The sequence below is a fragment of the Malus domestica genome, chromosome 02 (genome assembly GCF_042453785.1).
Source record: "Malus domestica chromosome 02, GDT2T_hap1".
In the NCBI taxonomy this organism is placed as follows: Eukaryota; Viridiplantae; Streptophyta; class Magnoliopsida; order Rosales; family Rosaceae; genus Malus; species Malus domestica.
The window spans coordinates 3674882-3694200 of NC_091662.1; the positions used below are offsets into that span (position 1 = coordinate 3674882).

At 39.1% G+C, this 19319-nt stretch overlaps 4 protein-coding genes across 4 annotated transcripts; 3 read left to right on the forward strand and 1 right to left on the reverse strand.

Moving 5' to 3' along the window:
- Positions 1 to 753: 753 nt before the first annotated feature.
- Positions 754 to 4799, reverse strand: LOC103448940 (probable chlorophyll(ide) b reductase NYC1, chloroplastic). The gene is made up of 10 exons (XM_029109831.2): positions 4181 to 4799; positions 3472 to 3550; positions 3243 to 3378; positions 2914 to 2988; positions 2599 to 2791; positions 2398 to 2466; positions 2154 to 2293; positions 1887 to 2009; positions 1476 to 1668; positions 754 to 1296 (listed from the first exon to the last, which is right to left on the reverse strand). The coding sequence occupies exons 1-10, from the start codon at positions 4538 to 4540 to the stop codon at positions 1111 to 1113; spliced, it is 1554 nt and encodes a 517-aa protein (XP_028965664.1). The 5' UTR covers positions 4541 to 4799; the 3' UTR covers positions 754 to 1110.
- Positions 4800 to 6460: 1661 nt separating this feature from the next.
- Positions 6461 to 9836, forward strand: LOC103448946 (uncharacterized). Its single transcript, XM_008388208.3, has 7 exons — positions 6461 to 6794; positions 7603 to 7713; positions 7857 to 7955; positions 8055 to 8165; positions 8254 to 8557; positions 8713 to 8852; positions 8949 to 9836. The coding sequence occupies exons 1-7, from the start codon at positions 6657 to 6659 to the stop codon at positions 9483 to 9485; spliced, it is 1440 nt and encodes a 479-aa protein (XP_008386430.2). The 5' UTR covers positions 6461 to 6656; the 3' UTR covers positions 9486 to 9836.
- A 141-nt stretch (positions 9837 to 9977) lies between these two features.
- Positions 9978 to 14976, forward strand: LOC114827652 (uncharacterized). The gene is made up of 3 exons (XM_029109833.2): positions 9978 to 13273; positions 13568 to 13697; positions 14577 to 14976. Exons 1-3 carry the CDS (start codon positions 10454 to 10456, stop codon positions 14627 to 14629), a joined length of 3003 nt encoding a protein of 1000 aa, XP_028965666.1. The 5' UTR covers positions 9978 to 10453; the 3' UTR covers positions 14630 to 14976.
- A 1368-nt stretch (positions 14977 to 16344) lies between these two features.
- Positions 16345 to 18998, forward strand: LOC103406756 (uncharacterized). The gene is made up of 5 exons (XM_008345752.4): positions 16345 to 16822; positions 16933 to 16970; positions 17611 to 17887; positions 17972 to 18258; positions 18450 to 18998. Exons 1-5 carry the CDS (start codon positions 16463 to 16465, stop codon positions 18889 to 18891), a joined length of 1404 nt encoding a protein of 467 aa, XP_008343974.2. The 5' UTR covers positions 16345 to 16462; the 3' UTR covers positions 18892 to 18998.
- The last annotated feature ends 321 nt before the right edge of the window (positions 18999 to 19319 follow it).

Consider the following 19319-nt stretch of genomic DNA (forward strand, 5'->3'; position numbering starts at 1 on the left):
TTTAAGTATTTGTCAAACATCTTTTTGAGCCCAGCTTTTTTTTTATATTCACTTGTTATAAAAGCACCTTAGTACCAAACCAGTACTTAATGTCATTCATAAAAGGCTTTATACCCGAGATTGGGATAACTCACCATTAATCATTTTAGTTATTACGTGAAATTTTTTCATTAAATAAGAATAAAATGACAAAAATATCTTTAATTTTTGTCAAATTATTTTGACACGTTATTTATTAAATTAAGAGTATTTTTGTTATTTTAGTTCTTATTTAACATAGTTTTTACGAAAAAACTAAAATGATTAATAGTTAACAAACTCAGGGCCACTTACATCGATTTCAAATCTTAATGACCAAACTCAAGAGTTAAGCCAATCTTAAAAACCATTTCAGCTAAATAATTTATAAATTAAACCAACTTCATTAAGTCCAGGTTTGTAAAAGAGATTCGAACGTCACTCGTGTAGAGTTTGTGCATTACGCTTGAGATTAGCCTAAACGGTGTGGGTGAGCAACCGTTAAGCGGCAAACAAATAGCGCACGAAAATAAATTTTTTTCAGTATGTCCGAAACATGCGGCGATACATTATATGTTATTATACGATTACAAGAACATTCGAAAAAGAATAGACAAAAAAAAAAAAAACCTTCATCCAATTGTATAATGACATGTTTTATAACACTTTGTGTTCCGACCAATACTGAAAAATTTCTTGTACGAAAGAAGTAAGAGAGAAACAATGGCAAGCTGATTTTATGGTGAATCATATCGATTTACGCCATGTTGTAGCATTGGTACTCGTAGCATATACAAATTGGAATCAAATATTAGTAAGAACTACTCAAGTTTCTACATGATTTTGCATATACAACCCCCCACAGAGCTCGGATTTGTAAACGATGTGCAGCAGTCAAATAGGCTTATCATGATCTACAACGAATGCTTTACAAATGATTAGTGTCCGATCGATGCAGGGTAGAAAAATGGTACCCCGACTTTCTTCGGTTGCATACGTTGTCCCGAGCAATGAGGCTGGTCTGGACCTTCACTGATAGCGTCTGCCTGAGGTAATTCCTAGTGGTTTTGGTTTTAACTGTGCGCGAAAATCTTAAGTACCGGGCAAATTGCTGCTGGTGCTAGAAAGAATTATGAAGGCGCAAACAACGGAAAGTGAGAAGACAGACACCCATGTGTTCTCCGTGTACATCTCCATTGCATCAGTGAAGTAAAAACGGGTGCGGTTTTCTGCCCAGTTCCGAAGTCTGTCTGCTTCTGCAGCGTATAATGCCTTGCCCTGCACGTTATATCAGAATCAGTTTTTTCTTGCTTGCAATTACGGATATCTAACAATCACGGCACAGTTAAATCACGATGTCTATAAAGTTGCCAGTTGAATAACTCGGTATGTGTTTTCTGCTGCAATTTTAACTGAAGAACTTCATTTGTCACAAATCATACAAAAGTAAAAGTTACCTGGTCATCAAACCAGCGACCTCGTCGCAGCCATGCAGTTACTAAGGCGAGTAAGATCCTAGGAGGTGTCAAGTAATTGATGGCCTTTCCTGTTCCCTTTACAACTCGCATCCGTGGAACCAGAGTTCTTGCTACTGTTTCAGGAAGCTCACAAATGAAGTTAAACATTTGTTTATTCTTCAAGGAAGAACCACTGCAAACCAGCCAATAGACAAACTCAATTACACAGTATGAATCAAAGCATTTACACAGCATGCAATACAATCTGCAGGGGCAAACTCAATTAACGATGGGCTGGTGCATGGAAAGATTTGAGGGTGAACAATCTTGTTTAACAATAAACATAGAAAATCCATGCATGTGAAACAAGATATGCATCACAATTCACGAATGATAATTCATTAAGTGTACCTCAGAAGAAGATCGGTAAGAACCATGCCAGGAGATGCTGTGTGTACTCCAACTTTGGACCGCTTGCACTCCTTTAAAAGTGATGATTGAAGTTGTCTAAGACCACACTTTGTCGATCCATAGCTAAAGGTCGAGGAGATGAAATAGCATAAGTATCAATGTATAATTGTCTCCGATCAGAGATGTTAATTGCAAAATAATAGGTGAAAGTTCGGCCTCGTCCCATAAAAGAAAGGCTATTTTCCATGAGCAAGGCAGGGCACTCACACTGCTGTCAAAGGAGTACTTGATCCCCCAGAGCCTGCTCCATCCATGTTAAATATGTGCCCACCTTTAGGCTGATTCATCATTATATGCATCGCTTCTCGAGTGCAGAGTATAGAACCAACCAGGTTTGTCGAGACAATCTGACATAAAATTGAAAGGTTTAAGCTAAATTAGCGAACCAATTTGAAGTGGTTCATTTCACTCTCCACATAACAACAACAGAGAGCCATTTTTTCGCACATACCTGCTTAATGTCTTCGTCTGTAAACTGAAGCAGTGGTCTAAATCCTTTATTAGCACCAGCATTGTTTATCTGTCAAAGGGGTTACAGACAAGACAGTAAAAGATTTGAAGCTGCTAAAATATATGGATGAAGTTCACGACACCAAGTGAATATCCTCAGTTTCAAAGTGATAAGGAACAACACGATAGTTCAAAAGCTTACCCAAATGTCAATATGACCGAGTTCACTAACAGCAAAATTTGCCAGTTTCTTCACATCACCAGGTTCACAAACATCACATGCTATGCCAACCACTTTTGCATGTTTCAGGTTCTTGGATAAGCCGCCTGCACTGTTTATACCTTCCTTTAGGTTTTCCTCGAGCTCTCTGACAGTTGCTTCTACAGACGCAGGGCTGCCTTGACAAGATTCAGTAATCAATTGAGGTGGCAGTAGTACTATTCATAACACCATAACCATGGCATAAAGCCGTAGACAGGTTTATACACAAAAACATATCATACTCTAAAATATCACCTTCGGGAAGCAACAACCACACGATCTCCAGAAAGAAGAAATTCACGAGCAAGTGCTTTTCCAAGTCCCCTTGTGCTGTACCAGCCAATCAAAAGATACAAAAACATCTAAATCACACACGTTATATGCTCCCTTAAAGCAATTATATACAAAACTATTATACGAGATGAATCTTCATGATCATATGAAATTAAAAAGCCTCCTCCACCCATATCACCCCTCCTCACACGAAGATTATAAGGCCTCTAAGTTATAACCAAATGACACACAATGTTGAGAGAGATAGACTGCTTAATTAAGCAGAAGAGAAAGCGAGAAAGAGTTTCTACCTTCCACTGATGACAACATTTCGTGGACCAGCTCGACAGTGATCCTCTAAAACCATGTTAGCTCCAACCATAGTTCCGATAATAATTCCACCAAGCCAGCTATACCAAACTAGCTCATTCAAATCAGCGTCTCCACCTTCACAAAACTTCCAATAAATTAGAGGTCTACATATGGAACATTACATTTCAAACAGATATTATGAAACTAAATAGTAACATGCTTTCTAACCTGACAACTGAAACCCAATTGCTAGTATAACGCCTGTGCTCATCATGGTCACAATATATCTTCCGATTTGAACAGCAGCCTATTTTTAGAGACAGAGAAAGGGTTAAATATGAAAGATACCTAGAAGCATGTGACATGTCAAAAGCCTGATAAACAAGATAACCTTAACCAGTCCCTAATTGCTTGAAAGATGTTTTTCATTAATTTTAGTGGAAAAAGGACGAAATCTTAAGGCTTAAACTTCTTAGTACAGTTCTTGCTTTCCCTAAATTTTAGTGAGAACGATAAATCTTGAGGTCTTAACTTCATTTCTCTTTTTTCATTCGTTCATAAGAAGTTGAATAACCAAACTAACAGAACAATCATTACCAAAAAAAACTTATCAGTTTCCTCCTTGGATTTTCTCAGCACCCAAACAACCCAAAAAACAAGTTTATGAAAGTTTCAAAATTCAAAACCTCAATAGTTTTCCCACCCAAATCAGTGAAAGTTTCAAACTTCAAGATTTAAAGGACTTTGAATGGACTTTTTAATGGACTTCAAAATCCAACTGTAGTCAATTAGAATCGCAGTCAAACTTTTCTTCGCTTGGATTTTCTCTGCAACCAAACAACCAATAAACAAACACATGCTCCAACTAAACAAAACACAATTATTTAACTCAAAAATAATTAAACGAAAACAAAAAAGCAGTAAAAACATTACTCACAGATTGACAGATCTCCTCCAACTTGGCCACACCCTTCCTGTGTTCATCCCCATCTCTAAACCCCAAACCAAAACCACCCCAAACCGAAGATTTCAAAGATTTCAAAATCCCACCTCCCTTCTTCAAATTCCCACGCTTTCTCGCTCTTTCTGCCTCTCCCTCCTCCGCATCCCCTCCGTTATCCTCCCCCCTAAACGATCTGCACGGTTTCAAGCAAAACCCATTTCTCCCCGCCAGCAGACCCCCGGAACGCCGAAACCCCGACCCGATTACCACCGCCGGGCCGGTTCCGCGGTGGTCCTTGAAGTTGAAGTACTCCAAGCTCTGTGGGCATGCGTGAAGCCTCGCAACCACGGCCATTGCAGATAAAATAACACAGTGACTGTAAGCACATCCAAAAATGGCTCCAATATTTCGTGAGCGCTACAGAATTTTCGATCGAAAAATCATTTTTCTTTTTTCTTGTTAGAAAGACTAATGGAAAAGTTACGTTAAATAATTATATTTAAATCAAAAATATATATTTTTTGTGGGTGGCGGAAATTATCTGGTTGCGGAGGAAGATATTTTCGCGGGAGTTTAGTGGGAGGAGAGTGGCAGCGTGCGGACAAGGAGGTCCGTGATGACCACACGTTAGGGAAACCTCATCTACTAGTGATTGAGTGACACGTGTCGTTTTGGGTCTGTGTCATCGTGTCGTTTTTGTGTTGGTTAGGTGAGAAGGTCCTAGATCAGTCTTGCGAAACACGGCTGTGATTGAGTGGAGTAATGGTAACTGCCGACCGTTTGATTAGTGTGGGAAATTTAACACGTCATCAATTTGGACCCAAGTTTTAAGACAGATTAGGCCCAACCATTTTCAATGATAATGGATTGGGCCAATCCATGAACCGGTCTTATTTAAACTTTCTTACTTCGATTCAGTCCTAATCTTTTCCGGGACCGATCAAACTCAGAAAATTAGAAAATTATATTGCTCGCGTCTCTTCCTTCTTCGTACTTCAATTCGATACATATGTAGAATTCATTCAAAATGCACAAAAATTATGGTTCGTTTAGAAGTACTTTTAAAATAATTAAAAGAGTTTGTAAAGAAAATGTTTTAAGATTTCAGTAGCACTTGAAGTGTTTTTTTATAATTCACTTACATTTTTACTAAAAATAAACGCTAAAAAACATTTTCACCAAAAACGCACAACTGATAATGAGAGGGTACTTGTTCGCTTGTAGGCTTCATAACTACCATTATCATCTCTGTCCTCCCTTCACGTGCCTATATCCCATATCTAAATAATTTATGTTTTCATTCATTTTAAAAACTCTTCCAAATAAACCCTTAGTATATGTATCAAACTGTGATCGACAATAAAATAAAATATAAGAAAAGTTTTTAGTTGGTATTTTTATATTCTCGTTTTTGCATATCCTTGATTATACCGTCCTTTGATTTAATATAATAAAAATAAAACGAAAATTGAAAGGGAACCAAATCAAATGACGAAAAAATACAAAGGCACACAGAAGATAAAAATTATATATATGAAATATGGATACTTTAAAAGTATAAAATACCTGTCGGAAGGAGCCGTGTACTTTCCGCAAAAGGAAAAGAAGTGATCGACAGCTTGTGCTGAGCTCACATGTCCTCAAGAATAATATTTACCATTATTGTGTGTTTTTTATTTCTTGGCAAAACATTATTGTCATATTTTATTGTTCAATGATTATGATAATGGAATTATTAATCATGGATTAATTATTCTAATTAACCAATTAAGTGCAATAATATGGTTGAGCCACATAATGTATATCCCCTCAACGCCCGCCTCCCGAATATAGGTTTTGACATGAATCACATAAGGGTAAATTGTTACCTTAGAAATATTTGATAAAACTCAAAATACTCATGAATCTTTTCAAATGCTTGTTTGAGATTTATCATCTTGGTTTAAAAAGAATTTAAGAAAAATATTTTTGTCTTTGATTGGTGTAATTAACGAATTAAATTTTAAAATAAAATTTTTAAAAACAATTATTCAAAGATAATTATGATATAAAATACCGCGCTTAAAGAACTAAAAAAGACCAAAATTATAATTTGACCGATACAAAAGATTTTTTTCTTCCCGCAAATTACACAATTGAAGTGAAACTTCATCCAAATTACAAAGCATAAATTAAAGTTTTAGCCTATAAATTTGATTTCTTCTAGAATTTGACGATTTAAGAAAAAGGGAAGATTGAGGTATAAATTAAAAATCGAGCTTTAGAATTTGAGAATTTAAAAGTACTAAAAGTGTAAAAAGCCAAAAATAAATAAACGCGCATACTTGGACGCCTCCAAAATTTCTCTCCCTCTAAAATATCTCTCCCCAGTTTTTTCTCAATTCATTTTTTGCCGTCTTTCTTTTGTCTGAGACGAGAGAAGAGAGCTAGTAAGAACCCCACAAGTACACCGGAGGGAGAGGAGGGAAGGATGCATAGGCGCCCAGATCAACGGTCGAGATCCGCCAAGCCCACTACCATCCACGGCTGCGCTCAGTCCGGCGACCTTAATGGGTTTCAGAAGCTGCTTCGGGAAAACCCATCTCTTCTCAACGAGAAAAATGCCGTTGTAAGATCTCCTCTTGTAAATTCACGAAATTGGGTTTTGTCAAGCGTACGACTTCGTGTCGAAAGCTGGCGTCTTTGCGATTCTGGGTGCATTTTGTTTGATGGGTTTTGTGCCATTTTTATCATTAGGAATGTTTACCAATTGGGTTATGAAAATTTTGTGAATTTCAACTGTTTCGTCATGTTTCTTAATCACCCTAATGTAGGATTAGTGTTCTGCAATCTTACTATACTCGATTTGCATGATTTTGTAACTGTATGTGGATGTCGGTGCAATTTGTTGGGAAAAAATTGGGACTTCCATTGCATAAAGGAAGGGAAGCGTTGACCTTTTTCTTGGCAAATGTATTTTGGTAGCCTTTAAATTGCTATGTAGTTGTGGATTAAGTACCGTTTGATGTTTTTGGTGGATTGAAGAGGAAGCAATTGTGCTGGATCTAAATGTTCACCGTTCAATGTATTTTGGTAGATGATCATACTACTAATTTAAGCTAATTGAGTTTCATTTATGGATGGTATGCGTGGCCAAATTGAAGATCCGATCCTGTACTGTATGTAGTTTTTCGAAGGCATATACTTTTCTTTGGCCAGGTCATAAGCCTTAGTTTTTTCAACTACAGAAAGGGTAGTTCAAAAAAGGAATATTTCATTAGAAGGTTTTCTTTGAAGTTCCGGTTAGTAAACCAGCAGGGCATTTATTTTATCATTTTGGTGATAATTATGTAGGATAGTGCCATTATCATTGAACGTGAACATTCAAGTAAGGTTATCTCATCCTCTAATGAATCTTTTTGTTTCCCAAAATGCAGATGGCACAAACTCCTCTTCATGTTTCTGCTGGTTACAACCGGGGTGAGATAGTTAAATTTCTTCTTGATTGGCGAGGGCCGGGTGAAGTTGAGTTGGAAGCCAAGAACATGGTAGGTAAAATGTTTATTTACAGATCTGAATTTTGCATTACATTAATTGTTTCGAAACTCAATTTTGGAACTGAATTTGTTGTCTATTTGCTTAATAGATTTCTTATTTGATTTGCGTGGCAATAACATGTTGAGCTTTGCAGTACGGAGAAACACCATTGCACATGGCAGCAAAGAATGGATGCAATGATGCTGCACGGTTGCTTCTTGTCCATGGTGCTTTTATCGAAGCCAAAGCAAATGTAATTCGTTTCTCCCGAGTCAGTTTCTGTTGAGTTTTAGATTTCTAACCATCGTTTCAGTGTGTACTCATGTTTAAAAAGTCTCTCCTTTCCATGCAGAATGGAATGACCCCATTACACCTTGCTGTGTGGTACTCACTTACAGCTGACGATTTCTCAACTGTCAAAACATTACTAGAGTACAATGCTGATTGCAGTGCTAAGGACGATGTATTGCTCATTTCATTTACTTGCAATATTCTATTTACTCAAGCGTAACGCCAAAGTATATGCTAATGCTATTGCCCTTGAATTGTAGGAGGGCATGACTCCTATACATCATGTATCAAAAGGCCGTGCAAATGGAAAGCTGCGGGAACTATTACAGTGGCACTATGAAGAGCAGAGGAGAAAAAAGGCAATTGAAGCATGCAGTGAAACTAAAGCTAAGATGGATGAACTTGAAAGTGAGTTATCAAATATTGTTGGTTTGCATGAGCTCAAGGTACAACTACGGAAATGGGCAAAGGGTATGCTTTTGGACGAGAGGCGTAAAGCTCTTGGGCTGAAAGTTGGTGTTAGGAGACCGCCTCATATGGCCTTTCTTGGAAATCCCGGAACTGGTAAGTTGTTTAGATCATGAAACCTATTTCTTTAAAGACAAATTATAACATGCAACTAACATTTTCATAAGCGTAAAAAGAAACAAAGGAATATGCTTTGTTGGGTTACATCTTTTTATTATCATTATGATGTATATGGTTGTTGCTATCAACAGGTAAGACCATGGTAGCTCGAATTCTTGGAAGATTACTCCATATGGTGGGAATTCTACCTACTGATAAAGTAACAGAAGTACAGAGGACCGATTTGGTTGGGGAATTTGTTGGTCATACTGGACCCAAAACCAGGAGGAAGGTAAGACAATGATCTTTTATAAACTATTTCTGTTCTACTTTCACACTCAGGACGTGAGTACTCAACTGTGACACCCTAATTGTAATGTTCTGACAGATTAAAGACGCAGAGGGAGGAATTCTTTTTGTAGATGAAGCTTATCGACTAATACCTATGCAGAAGGCAGACGATAAAGACTATGGCTTGGAAGCATTGGAAGAGATCATGTCTGTCATGGATAGTGGAAAAATTGTAGTCATATTTGCAGGATACAGCGAACCAATGAAACGTGTGATAGCTTCAAATGAAGGTTTCTGTCGACGCGTGACCAAGTTTTTCAATTTCAGCGACTTCACTTCAGAAGATCTAGCAAAGATTCTCCATATCAAGATGCATAATCAGACAGAGGAGAGCTTGTTGTATGGATTCGAGTTACACTCATCATGCAGTATAGAAGCTGTTGCAGATCTGATCGGAACAGAGACAACAGAAAAGCAGTGTAAGGAGATGAACGGAGGTTTGGTGGATACTATGTTAGTGAATGCTAGAGAGAGTTTGGACCTTAGGCTCGATTTTGATTGTATAGACACGGAAGAACTTAGAACAATCACCCTAGAGGATTTACAGGCGGGCCTTCGAATTTTGTCACACTGAGGCAGGTTTGGAGTAAATTTAAAAATAAATCAAGAAGACAGTCGTGAGATCATAAGCATGAAGAGAAAGCTTTGCAGGTATAGCTCAGATTGGTTTGAAATGTTCGTTTCTCCAGCTCTCGTTCGATTTCTAGATGCAGTCACTATGATCCGTGACAGCTTACTGCTGGAGATACAGAGGTTTGCAGAAATTATTTTATTCATTGTGATTTGATTACTTGTTGGCAGGTATTGGTGTAATTTACAGTTTTTTTCTATGATAGTAGAAATCCATTGTTCAAAAACTTTCAAATTTCAGTTGCTTGTTTAATTTTTTGTTCTAATGAGTAGAGAGAACTGTCTTTCATTGTGACTTCCCTTGCCTCCACTTCTACCCCGTAGCTATCACACCGGATATGATCGGCATGAGTTCGCGTGAGATCAAACTACAATGGTGTCTTATATATTTGTGAAAATTACACACAATTGACGTGGTCAGGTATTATTATTGAAGATTTAAAAAGAACTTTACTGGAAAATTATGTACACATGTCAAATTATGATTTGTCTAGTGAAATTTCCTACGTCATGTAACACATGGTTTAGTAAAACTACATGCCATTAGGTTTAGTAAACAAGAAAACTAATGAAAAAGAATTGAAAATTTTGAGTTTTAATTATAATAACAAAATAAAGGGTAAAATAAACAGTACCTGTAAAAATAAGATTTTTCGTTAAAATAATCGGTATGGGAGTTTTTCGTTAAAGTTAAACTACGTGCCATTGGTGAAATTATTGATAGTTTTGAGGGGTATATATTGCATTTGAGCAGTAAAACTGTTGGGCCCAAAAGGGCCAAGACCCAACAGAAACGCATGAAGTTTGGTGCAAGCTGTGTAGCTCGAGGCCCTATTCGTCTCCCCCACCGAACCAAACCCTCGCAAAATCCTGCAAACCCCTAATTCATCCCGTTAGCTGTTTCAGACGAAAATGGTGAAGAGCGAAGCCAAAGCGCCGCAGCCGGCAGAGTACACCGCCGCGCTACTCCCGATAGTGGAACCGAAAAAAAAGAGGTGGGAGAAGAAGAAAAAGAAGAACCCCATCGCAATCTCTCTCGATCCTGACGGAAACCCGATAGTCCCAGCGGCAGTCCTGGGCGGCGAGAAGAGTACAGGTACAGTTCGGGTCGAGGTGGGATTGGAAAACCCAGGTGTTGGTTTGCCGAAATCGATTGAACAAATAGTCTCGAGCAATGACACGGCAACCTCAGTCCCTGCTGAGGTGGGATTGGGAAACCCAGTTGTTGATGCGGCAAAATGTGTTGACCCAATAGTTCCAACGCCGCAGTCGGAAAAGCACTCAGCCGCTCTGGTCTCGGAAGCAGCGCCGAAAAAGAAGAGGTGGGAGAAGAAGAAAAAGAAGAATCCAATCGGAATCTCTCTTGATCCTGACGGAAACCCAATAGTCCCAACAGCAGACCCGGGCGGCGAACAGAGCAAAGGAAAAGTCCCGGTTGAGATGGGATTGGAAAACCCAGTTGTTGGTTTTCCGAAATTGATTGAACAAACAGTCCCAAGCCCGATAGTCCCGAACAAGGAGAGGGAAATCACTGTCCCTGTTGAGGTGGGATTGGGTAACCCAATTGTCGATCCCCAAAAATCTGTTGAAATGGTAGTCCCAACGCCGCAGCCGGCCGAGCACGCCGCCATGCCGCTCCCCGAAGCAAAGCCGAAAAAGAAGAGGTGGGAGAAGAGGGAAAGGAAGAACCCAATCGCAGTCTCTCTTGATGCTGACGGAAACCCAATTATTGATTCCCTAAATCCTGTAGAAATAATAGTCCCAACGCCGCAGCCGGCAGAGCACGCTGCCGTGCCGCTCCCAGAAGAAGCTCCGAAAAAGAAGAAGTGGGAGAAGAGGAAAAGGAAGAACCCAATCGTAGTGTCTCTTGATGCTGACGGAAACCCAATTGTCGATTCTAAAAAAATTCTTGAAAAAATAGTCCCAGCGCCACAGCCGGCAGAGCACGAAGCTGCGCTGCTCCCGGAAGCAGAGCTGAAAAAGAAGAGGTGGGAGAAGAAGAAAAAGAAGAACCCAACCGTAGTATCTCTTGATGCTGACGGAAACCCAATTGTCGATTCCCAAAAATCTGTTGAAATAATAGTCCCAGCGCCGCAGCCGGCAAAGCACGAAGCTGCGCTGCTCCCGGAAGCAGAGCCGAAAAAGAAGAGGTGGGAGAAGAAGAAAAAGAAGAACCCAATCGTAGTGTCTCTTGATGCTGACGGAAACCCAATTGACGATTCTCAAAAATCTGTTGAAATAATAGCCCCAGCGCCGCAACCGGCAGAGCACGAAGCTGCGCTGCTCCCGGAAGCAGAGCCGAAAAAGAAGAGGTGGGAGAAGAAGAAAAAGAAGAACCCAATCGTAGTGTCTCTTGATGCTGACGGAAACCCAATTGTCGATTCTCAAAAATCTGTTGAAATAATAGTCCCAGCACCGCAACAGGCAGAGCACGAAGCTGCGCTGCTCCCGGAAGCAGAGCCGAAAAAGAAGAGGTGGGAGAAGAAGAAAAAGAAGAACCCAATCGTAGTGTCTCTTGATGCTGACGGAAACCCAATTGTCGATTCTCAAAAATCTGTTGAAATAATAGTCCCAGCACCGCAACAGGCAGAGCACGAAGCTGCGCTGCTCCCGGAAGCAGAGCCGAAAAAGAAGAAGAAAAAGAAGAACCCAATCGTGGAGACTGATGGAAACCCAATTGTCGATTCCCAAAACTCTGTTGACATAAAGGAACAAGCGTTACAGCCAGAGCCAGAGCCTATAGGCCCAACTGCAGTCCCGCTTGAGGTAGAATTGGAAAACCCAGTCGTTGATTTGCGCAAATCGATTGAACAAACAGTCCCGAGCAATGAGAAGGCAATCACAGTCCCTGTTGAGGTGGGATTGGGGAATCCAGTTGTTAATGCTGCGAATTTTGAAGCAATAGTCCCAAGCAAGAAGAGCAAGAGAAAGAAGAGCAAAACCACAGTCCCAGGATTGGAAAATCCAGTTGCTGATGCGCCAGAAGCAGAGCAGACGGGACTGATTCCGAAGCCTGAGTCGATAGTTCCAGTAACAGTCCCGAGCACAACCACAGTCCCTGTCGAGGTGGGATTGGAAAACCTAGTTGTTGATGCGCCAAAATCTGTTGAAGCAATAGTCTGTAGCGCAACAGTTCCGAGCAAGAAAAGGAAGATAAAGAAGAGCAAAACCACAGTCCCTTTTGAGGTAGGATTGGAAAACCCAGTTGCTCATGCACCACAATCTATTGAGGTGGAGCAGGCGGGACTGGTTCCGAATCCTGAGCCGATAGTTTCAATGACAGTCCCGAGCACAACCATAGTCCATGTCGAGGGCGGATTGGAAAACCCAGTTGATTTGCCAAAATGTATTGAAGGAGAGCATGCTGGAGTGCTTCCGAAGCCTGAGCCAGTAGTCCCATCAACAATGCCGAGCAAGAAGAGGAAGAGAAAGAAGAGCACAGATAATGTCCCTGTTGATGTGGGATTGGAAAACACAGTTGTTGATGCGCCAAAACCTATTGAAGTAGACCAGGTGGGACTGTTTCAGAATCTGGAGCCGATAGTCCCACTGACAGTCCCGAGCACAACCACAATCCCTGTCGCGGTGCGATTGATAAACCCAGTTTTTGATGCGCCAAATTTTTTTAACGGAATTGTCTGGACCCCACAATGTGGAAGCTCGAGAATATATGAGAACAATAATAACACTTCCACATTCCCTATCGATGTGGAAGCTCGAGGATATGTTGAGGTGGGTTCAATTTGCATTTGTCATTGGTGAATCAAATCTGATTTTTATCTGTTTGTAAGTTGATAATAATTCCTAGTAGTTAACATAGATTAGAAAAGAAGGATTGTCTGATGAATATTTGTTGCAATTTTGTTGCTTAATCCTGGAAATATTGTGTATGCCTTGATTCAATTTTGGGTTTCCCTCAAGCGTTTGAAGAAGTTATATTTATTGCAGTCTTTGGGGAAATTGGTTAGTTCTCTAGTTTTATCAGGAGTCGACTTATAGTGATGATCTCGTGTGTGTTGCTTGCAGATATGTGTCCTATGTCGGAAAAAAGGGCATAGCATCCCGACTTGCCCTGAGCTGAACAACCTCCATGTGCGTAGTGGAGTCCCGAAACTTGAAATGGAAATGAGAGAGAAGTTACCACCGATGCCTTGGGGTAATGCCCTTCCTATGTTTTGTCTCTTTGGTTCATGCTTTGATATGTGCAAAAGATCACTGTATGTTGCTTAGATACATTTTTGGTACCTCGTCATAATATGTTTTTCCGATGATAAAATCGTGCATCTTTCATCAATTGCCCTTTTGTTCTATCTTTTATGCAACAGCATGGATTTGAAGTTTCAGGAGCATGAAAGGGTTTATCGATATATGTTGATTTGTTTTCCTGCTGCTTTTTGTGAAGTCAATAATTTGAGTTACCATTTAGGTAGATCTAACCGACAATGTAGGAAACAAGTAGACCATTAGGCAATAGTTGCAAGACGCTCAAATTATGAGACAAGTTTTAAAATTTTCGATTATAAGCTCAAGAGACATTAGAACATAACCTCTTTTCCCCTACATCTCTCCTATTTATTTTGAGTTGCAGACTCCATTGATGTCCTTGGCATGTTGGCTTTGCAATGTCTCTGACAATGATCATGACTTTCCCAGTAAAATTGGAAGTTTGGTTTATTGGTTTATCATAGATTTGGTTTGAACTCCAGTGGGGTCGAGAATTTTAAGTTGGTGTGCAAACTTATTCCAAGATACGGAAATAATTTGACCCCCGATACTCATTGTGTACAAATAAATCAACTAGTGTTACTTTCACATATATGAGGTTAGTCAGTGTGATTCAATCCCTGGTATTTTCCGTAACTCCCTTGAACTTCCTAAGCTGTTTCTAGTATGCTGTGTTGGTAGGTGCTTTTCGAGTCTCTGACTCCGTGGTTGGGGAAATGCAAGGATGTAGTGATAGACTGATAGTTTGTGAGGGTGTTTTTCTTGGTTAATACCATGCAGGTTACTAAGTTTATAGCTTTCTTGTTTTCAGGTAGACGGAAGAGGAAGAAAAGTAGTGGTGGTAAAGAAGTCGGTCCATTGTGAAAGCGGGTTCGACTTCTTATTCGCAAGAAGAAAAGGAGTTTCATGAAGATTTTGCGCGATGAAATTCATGGGATTTCTTGTTGTTCCCTTTTGTTTTTATTTTTTCCATCTACGCCCGGCTCCAACATATCTATGCTTGTCCGGTGAAATTTTTTCGTGATGGACTCGAAATGAAGGCGAAGAAACGACCGAAAACTGTCGATTTTACATGGTTCTGAAATTGTTGAGCACTGAAGTTCCATTTCAATTTCTGTGGCCTTGTACTTGGTGTGTGAAATTATGTTGTTAGTCTCTTCCAAGGACAAGGAAGAGTATGGCTTTAATCCCAATATTTTCTGTTCGGATAATTTTATTTAAATCCATCCACACCCAGCTCACTTTTTACACCTATATTATTTTTAAAGAAACTGTTAATATCTTTTTAAACTCAAATTTATCACCTAAACCACACTCACAAACCTAGTTCAATATGATCAGAAAGTATGTTAGGTTTCGTGTCGAGTGAACAATTTCATTAAAATAAAGACAAAACTTCAAAAAAAAAAAAAAAAGATTTTGATTCTGTCAGCCACAAACTTTGAATAATGCTTTGTCCATCACTCTAGAATGGTCAATATGATTCTTGAGTACACATCAAGAACTTTGTGCAATCATGAGATTGATCGAGAAGATCATTGCCGTGGTGCCACCACAGCTGCCAAGAGGGCTTTAAATCTTGTGTCATGCTTTGCGGGTCTCCGACTAAAAAAACTAGTGAATACCCTTAGCGTCTTAGAGTTCTATACATTCACCCCATCTCAAGGAACTTCTTTAGATAAAACTCTATTTTTTCCTCTTTTTGGGTGGTAAATATTTCTCAGAATATAGAGTATGAATCAAACCCATGTGCCTAGGTGATAGGTGTGGGTTTATTGATAAATTTTAGTTTTATTGTTAATTTCATCATATACTTGATGATAATTATGCAATAGGGTAAAAAAAGAAATTCACATTTAAAATTTAAGTTGAGTGTAAAGAGGTTATATGAGTTTAAATAAAATTTCTCTTTCTGTTTTCTATCACTTGCCCATTTCTAATGTGATACAACCTGAAAAAGAAAAGAAAAAAGAAAATATGCATAAATAAAATCGGTTAATTATGAATTACTTTTTTGGCATTTTTTTAATAAACTTTATATTTTCTAAAAAATAAAGAGCAATTACAGACTGAAAAAAAAAATTGTCACAAGTTAATTCAATTTTAATGCGTAAAATTTATGGATGCCTGCACATATACTATTTAAAATACACGATCAACACCGTCAACAATTTTAAATTCAATTTTATCATTCATGTGTAAACTTTTTCCTGAAAAAACTACTGATTGTGTTGTTTTATGTGATATATATATATATATATATATATATATATATATATATATATAAGTGTTATAGGCATTTTAAAATTTTCATTCTACACTTTTTAGAAGTGTATTTTTTTCCTAATATAAAAAGTTTGGAGTGTAAAATGAGATTTTTGAAATGCTAATAATAATTCATTATATATATATATTTTATATTTCACATGTCATGGTCTGCGATAATATTATTTCAACGAAAAAAATATTATATTTTTTGTCATATAATTTCCAATTTTCCAAAATGAAAATCCAAAAAAGAACAATCCATTTCCAAGATTTTATTAAGAAAAAAATCCCGCGAGGTACAACCACCTTCCTTTTTGGCCAATGGATTCACTCCATCGACCAACTCCATTTCCTCTTTGTTTTGTTTATCTGGACGCCCCCCATCTCTCTCTCTCTCTCTCTCTCTCTGGAGAAAGCAACTAAGCAAGCATGGTCTCAGCTTCTCTCTCCATTCTCTCCTCCTCCTCCTCCTCCTTGTTTCCCTCCAACTCCGCCACTCACTTCGATGCTTCCTCCACCTCCACCAGCTTCAAAGCCAGGCCCTTCGAATCCTCCAAACGGACCCTCAGATTCTCCAGACTCCCAAAGCTCCTTCCTTTCAAGGTCTTCGGCTCTTCCTCCCTCAGCCCAATTGAGGACGGCTCCGCCGACCAGTTTTTGCAGAACAATTCAATTGCGGATTTCATGCGGTTCAAAAGGGGTCCCGATGGCGGAACCGGGGAGCTGCAGACGGCGGTTGTCAGCTACAAAAAGCGGTTCCCTTGGTCGCTTTTGAGGCCGTTTCTTCAGGTATTGGGTGTAAAGTTGGATTCTTTGATTTGAGTTCTTTTGTTCCGTTTGTGGGGTTTGTTTCTAATTTGTTTATTTTTTTTTGGGTTGTTCTTGTTTTGGTGTTGTAGGTTGATTTGGTTTCGACAATTCACATCGCGGATAAACAGTATGTATCTTCAAACAATCGTTGTTATTTTTGCGCAATTGCTTCTTCGTTTGTAGTAGTTTTGGATTAGCTACTTATGATTGGAATTGTTTAATTGTTAGTGAAATATATGAACTCGGAAGCTAAAGCCTTATTAGTTATCGATTGAGTGGAAAAGTTGTTGCTCAAACATCGTGCGTGATTTGAGCTAAATAAATGCAATGCTAGTGGTTTGAGAGATGAAGCTTTAAAGGGTAGCTTTCATGTAAGTTTAAAGTGTTTTCATGAAAAAAATGAAGTTTTGAAGGGTAGCTTTCGTATAAGTATTACACATAACTTTGTTGGGCTGTGATTTCAAGGGAAAAAATGTACATTCGACGCTAGAATGCTAATGAAATGCATGCCAAGATTGTTAGAGACTTGGTGCTAGGAAAGTGCCTTAATCAATTTTATGTCATTTTTTGAAACTTAAATGATATGATATGCAGAAATATTTCGTTTTGGGCTCGATTTTAGATTCACCTTGTTAACTGTTATTAACTTTCGGCAGTGGCTGATATTTTTTTTTCGGTAACAGAAGTTGATGCTGACTTAATCTGTATGAGTATAGATTGGTTGTCCCAGCCGTTACAATGTTAATGATCTTAAATATGATTTCCAGGTACTTTGAGACCCTCCAAAAGGAACTTGAGTCCTATGATTGTGTCCTTTATGAGATGGTGACTAGCCGGGAAAGTTTAGAGAACAGAAGATTCCTTGCTGCCACGAAAAGACTAAAAGTCAAAGGCTCACGCTCAAGAGGATTTAACATCCTGGGATTCATTCAGCGACAGATGGCTCGGGTTCTGACTCTTGATTTCCAATTAGACTGTCTTGATTATGAGTCTGAGAATTGGTACCATGCAGACCTTGACTTCGAGACTTTCAAATTGCTTCAGGTATGTATCTTCTCTCTCCTTTTTGGGGGGTGTAAAATGCTTGAGGATCATTGGTCCATCTAATGCCTTTTTCAATTCTTTCAGGAAGAAAGGGGTGAAAGCTTCTTCACGTTTGCAAGAGATATGACTGTTAGATCCACAAAAGCTATGATTCAAACTGTTTCAATTCCAGAAGGCCTTGGTCCCTGGAGATCTAAGCTTTTGTGGGCCGCACGTGTGCTTCCGATGCCACTTGTTGGCCTTCTCATTATCGGAGGTGTCTGTGCAGACACGGGCAGTCAGGAATCGGAATTTCCAGAACTAGAAGCCTTGTCTAGGCTTGATTTAGGTGCTGCGATGAAGGTCTTCTTGGCCAAGAGACTAACATCTGAGTAAGTATTTGCCAAGAGTTTCGCTTTCCGTCACTTCTTCTTGATGAACGAATTTTCATAACTGATCAAATGAATTATCAATTGGGTTTTTAGTCTCAAAACGGTATTGTGAATTGGTGCAAAAATTTGAATAGGAAAGTTGTTAGTATGCAGGAAACTCAAAACTAACACACATGTGTTACTTGGTTCAGATTCACGCAGGCTACAGCCGATGTAGAAGAGAGCTCAGTGATCATTGGTGAGAGAAACAGAGCTGCCATGGATGCTCTTCAAAAAGCAATCGACAGCGGGAACAACAAGATTGCAATACTATATGGAGGGGGTCACATGCCAGACCTGGGGAGACGATTGCAGGAGTTGGAGCTGATCCCTACTCAAGCACAATGGATTTCCGCATGGTCCATAAGGAAACAGGATCTGAAGAGCAGTTCCCTTCCATTTCTGAAGACGATGGCGGAAGTATCAGGTTGGCCTTTGAACCGCTACCAGACTTTGGCATTGCTCATATTTTCCACGGTCCTCGCGTTGGATCTATGGTTTTGGGAGCTCTTTTTCGGCACCGCTGTGAACTGGACGTATCAACTTGCTTCACAAGTCACTGAATATATTGACAATGCAGGGATGAATTTGTAGAAATAGTCTCCGAATCCCATTGCTCTGATTCTTTATATGTAAATACAGTAACAATCTCTGATTGGATTATAAAAATTTACAAACCAAAACTATTTCTGAAAAGTAAATGCAAGGATCTAACTTGTAATTCATAGCCAAAGCTCAGATGGAAGCTGATGATCTACTTAAAACGACGACGAGGTTCTCTTCTTTCTTGGAGCTGCCTCACTACCTGCAATTCACAACCACCACAGAGAAAACCCTAAACACGTAAAGTGGTTTAGCGGAAAAACACATCATGTGTGGAGTGTGCTCCTTTGTATAAGTAATTTTAGTTTTTGATGAAAAGTCAAATAAGTAAAAGCACTTGTACAGTTATACTGAAACACTGTCACTAGCTTTATCAAAAAGCAAAACGAACCCTTTTTTTTCTTTTTTTCTTTTTTTTT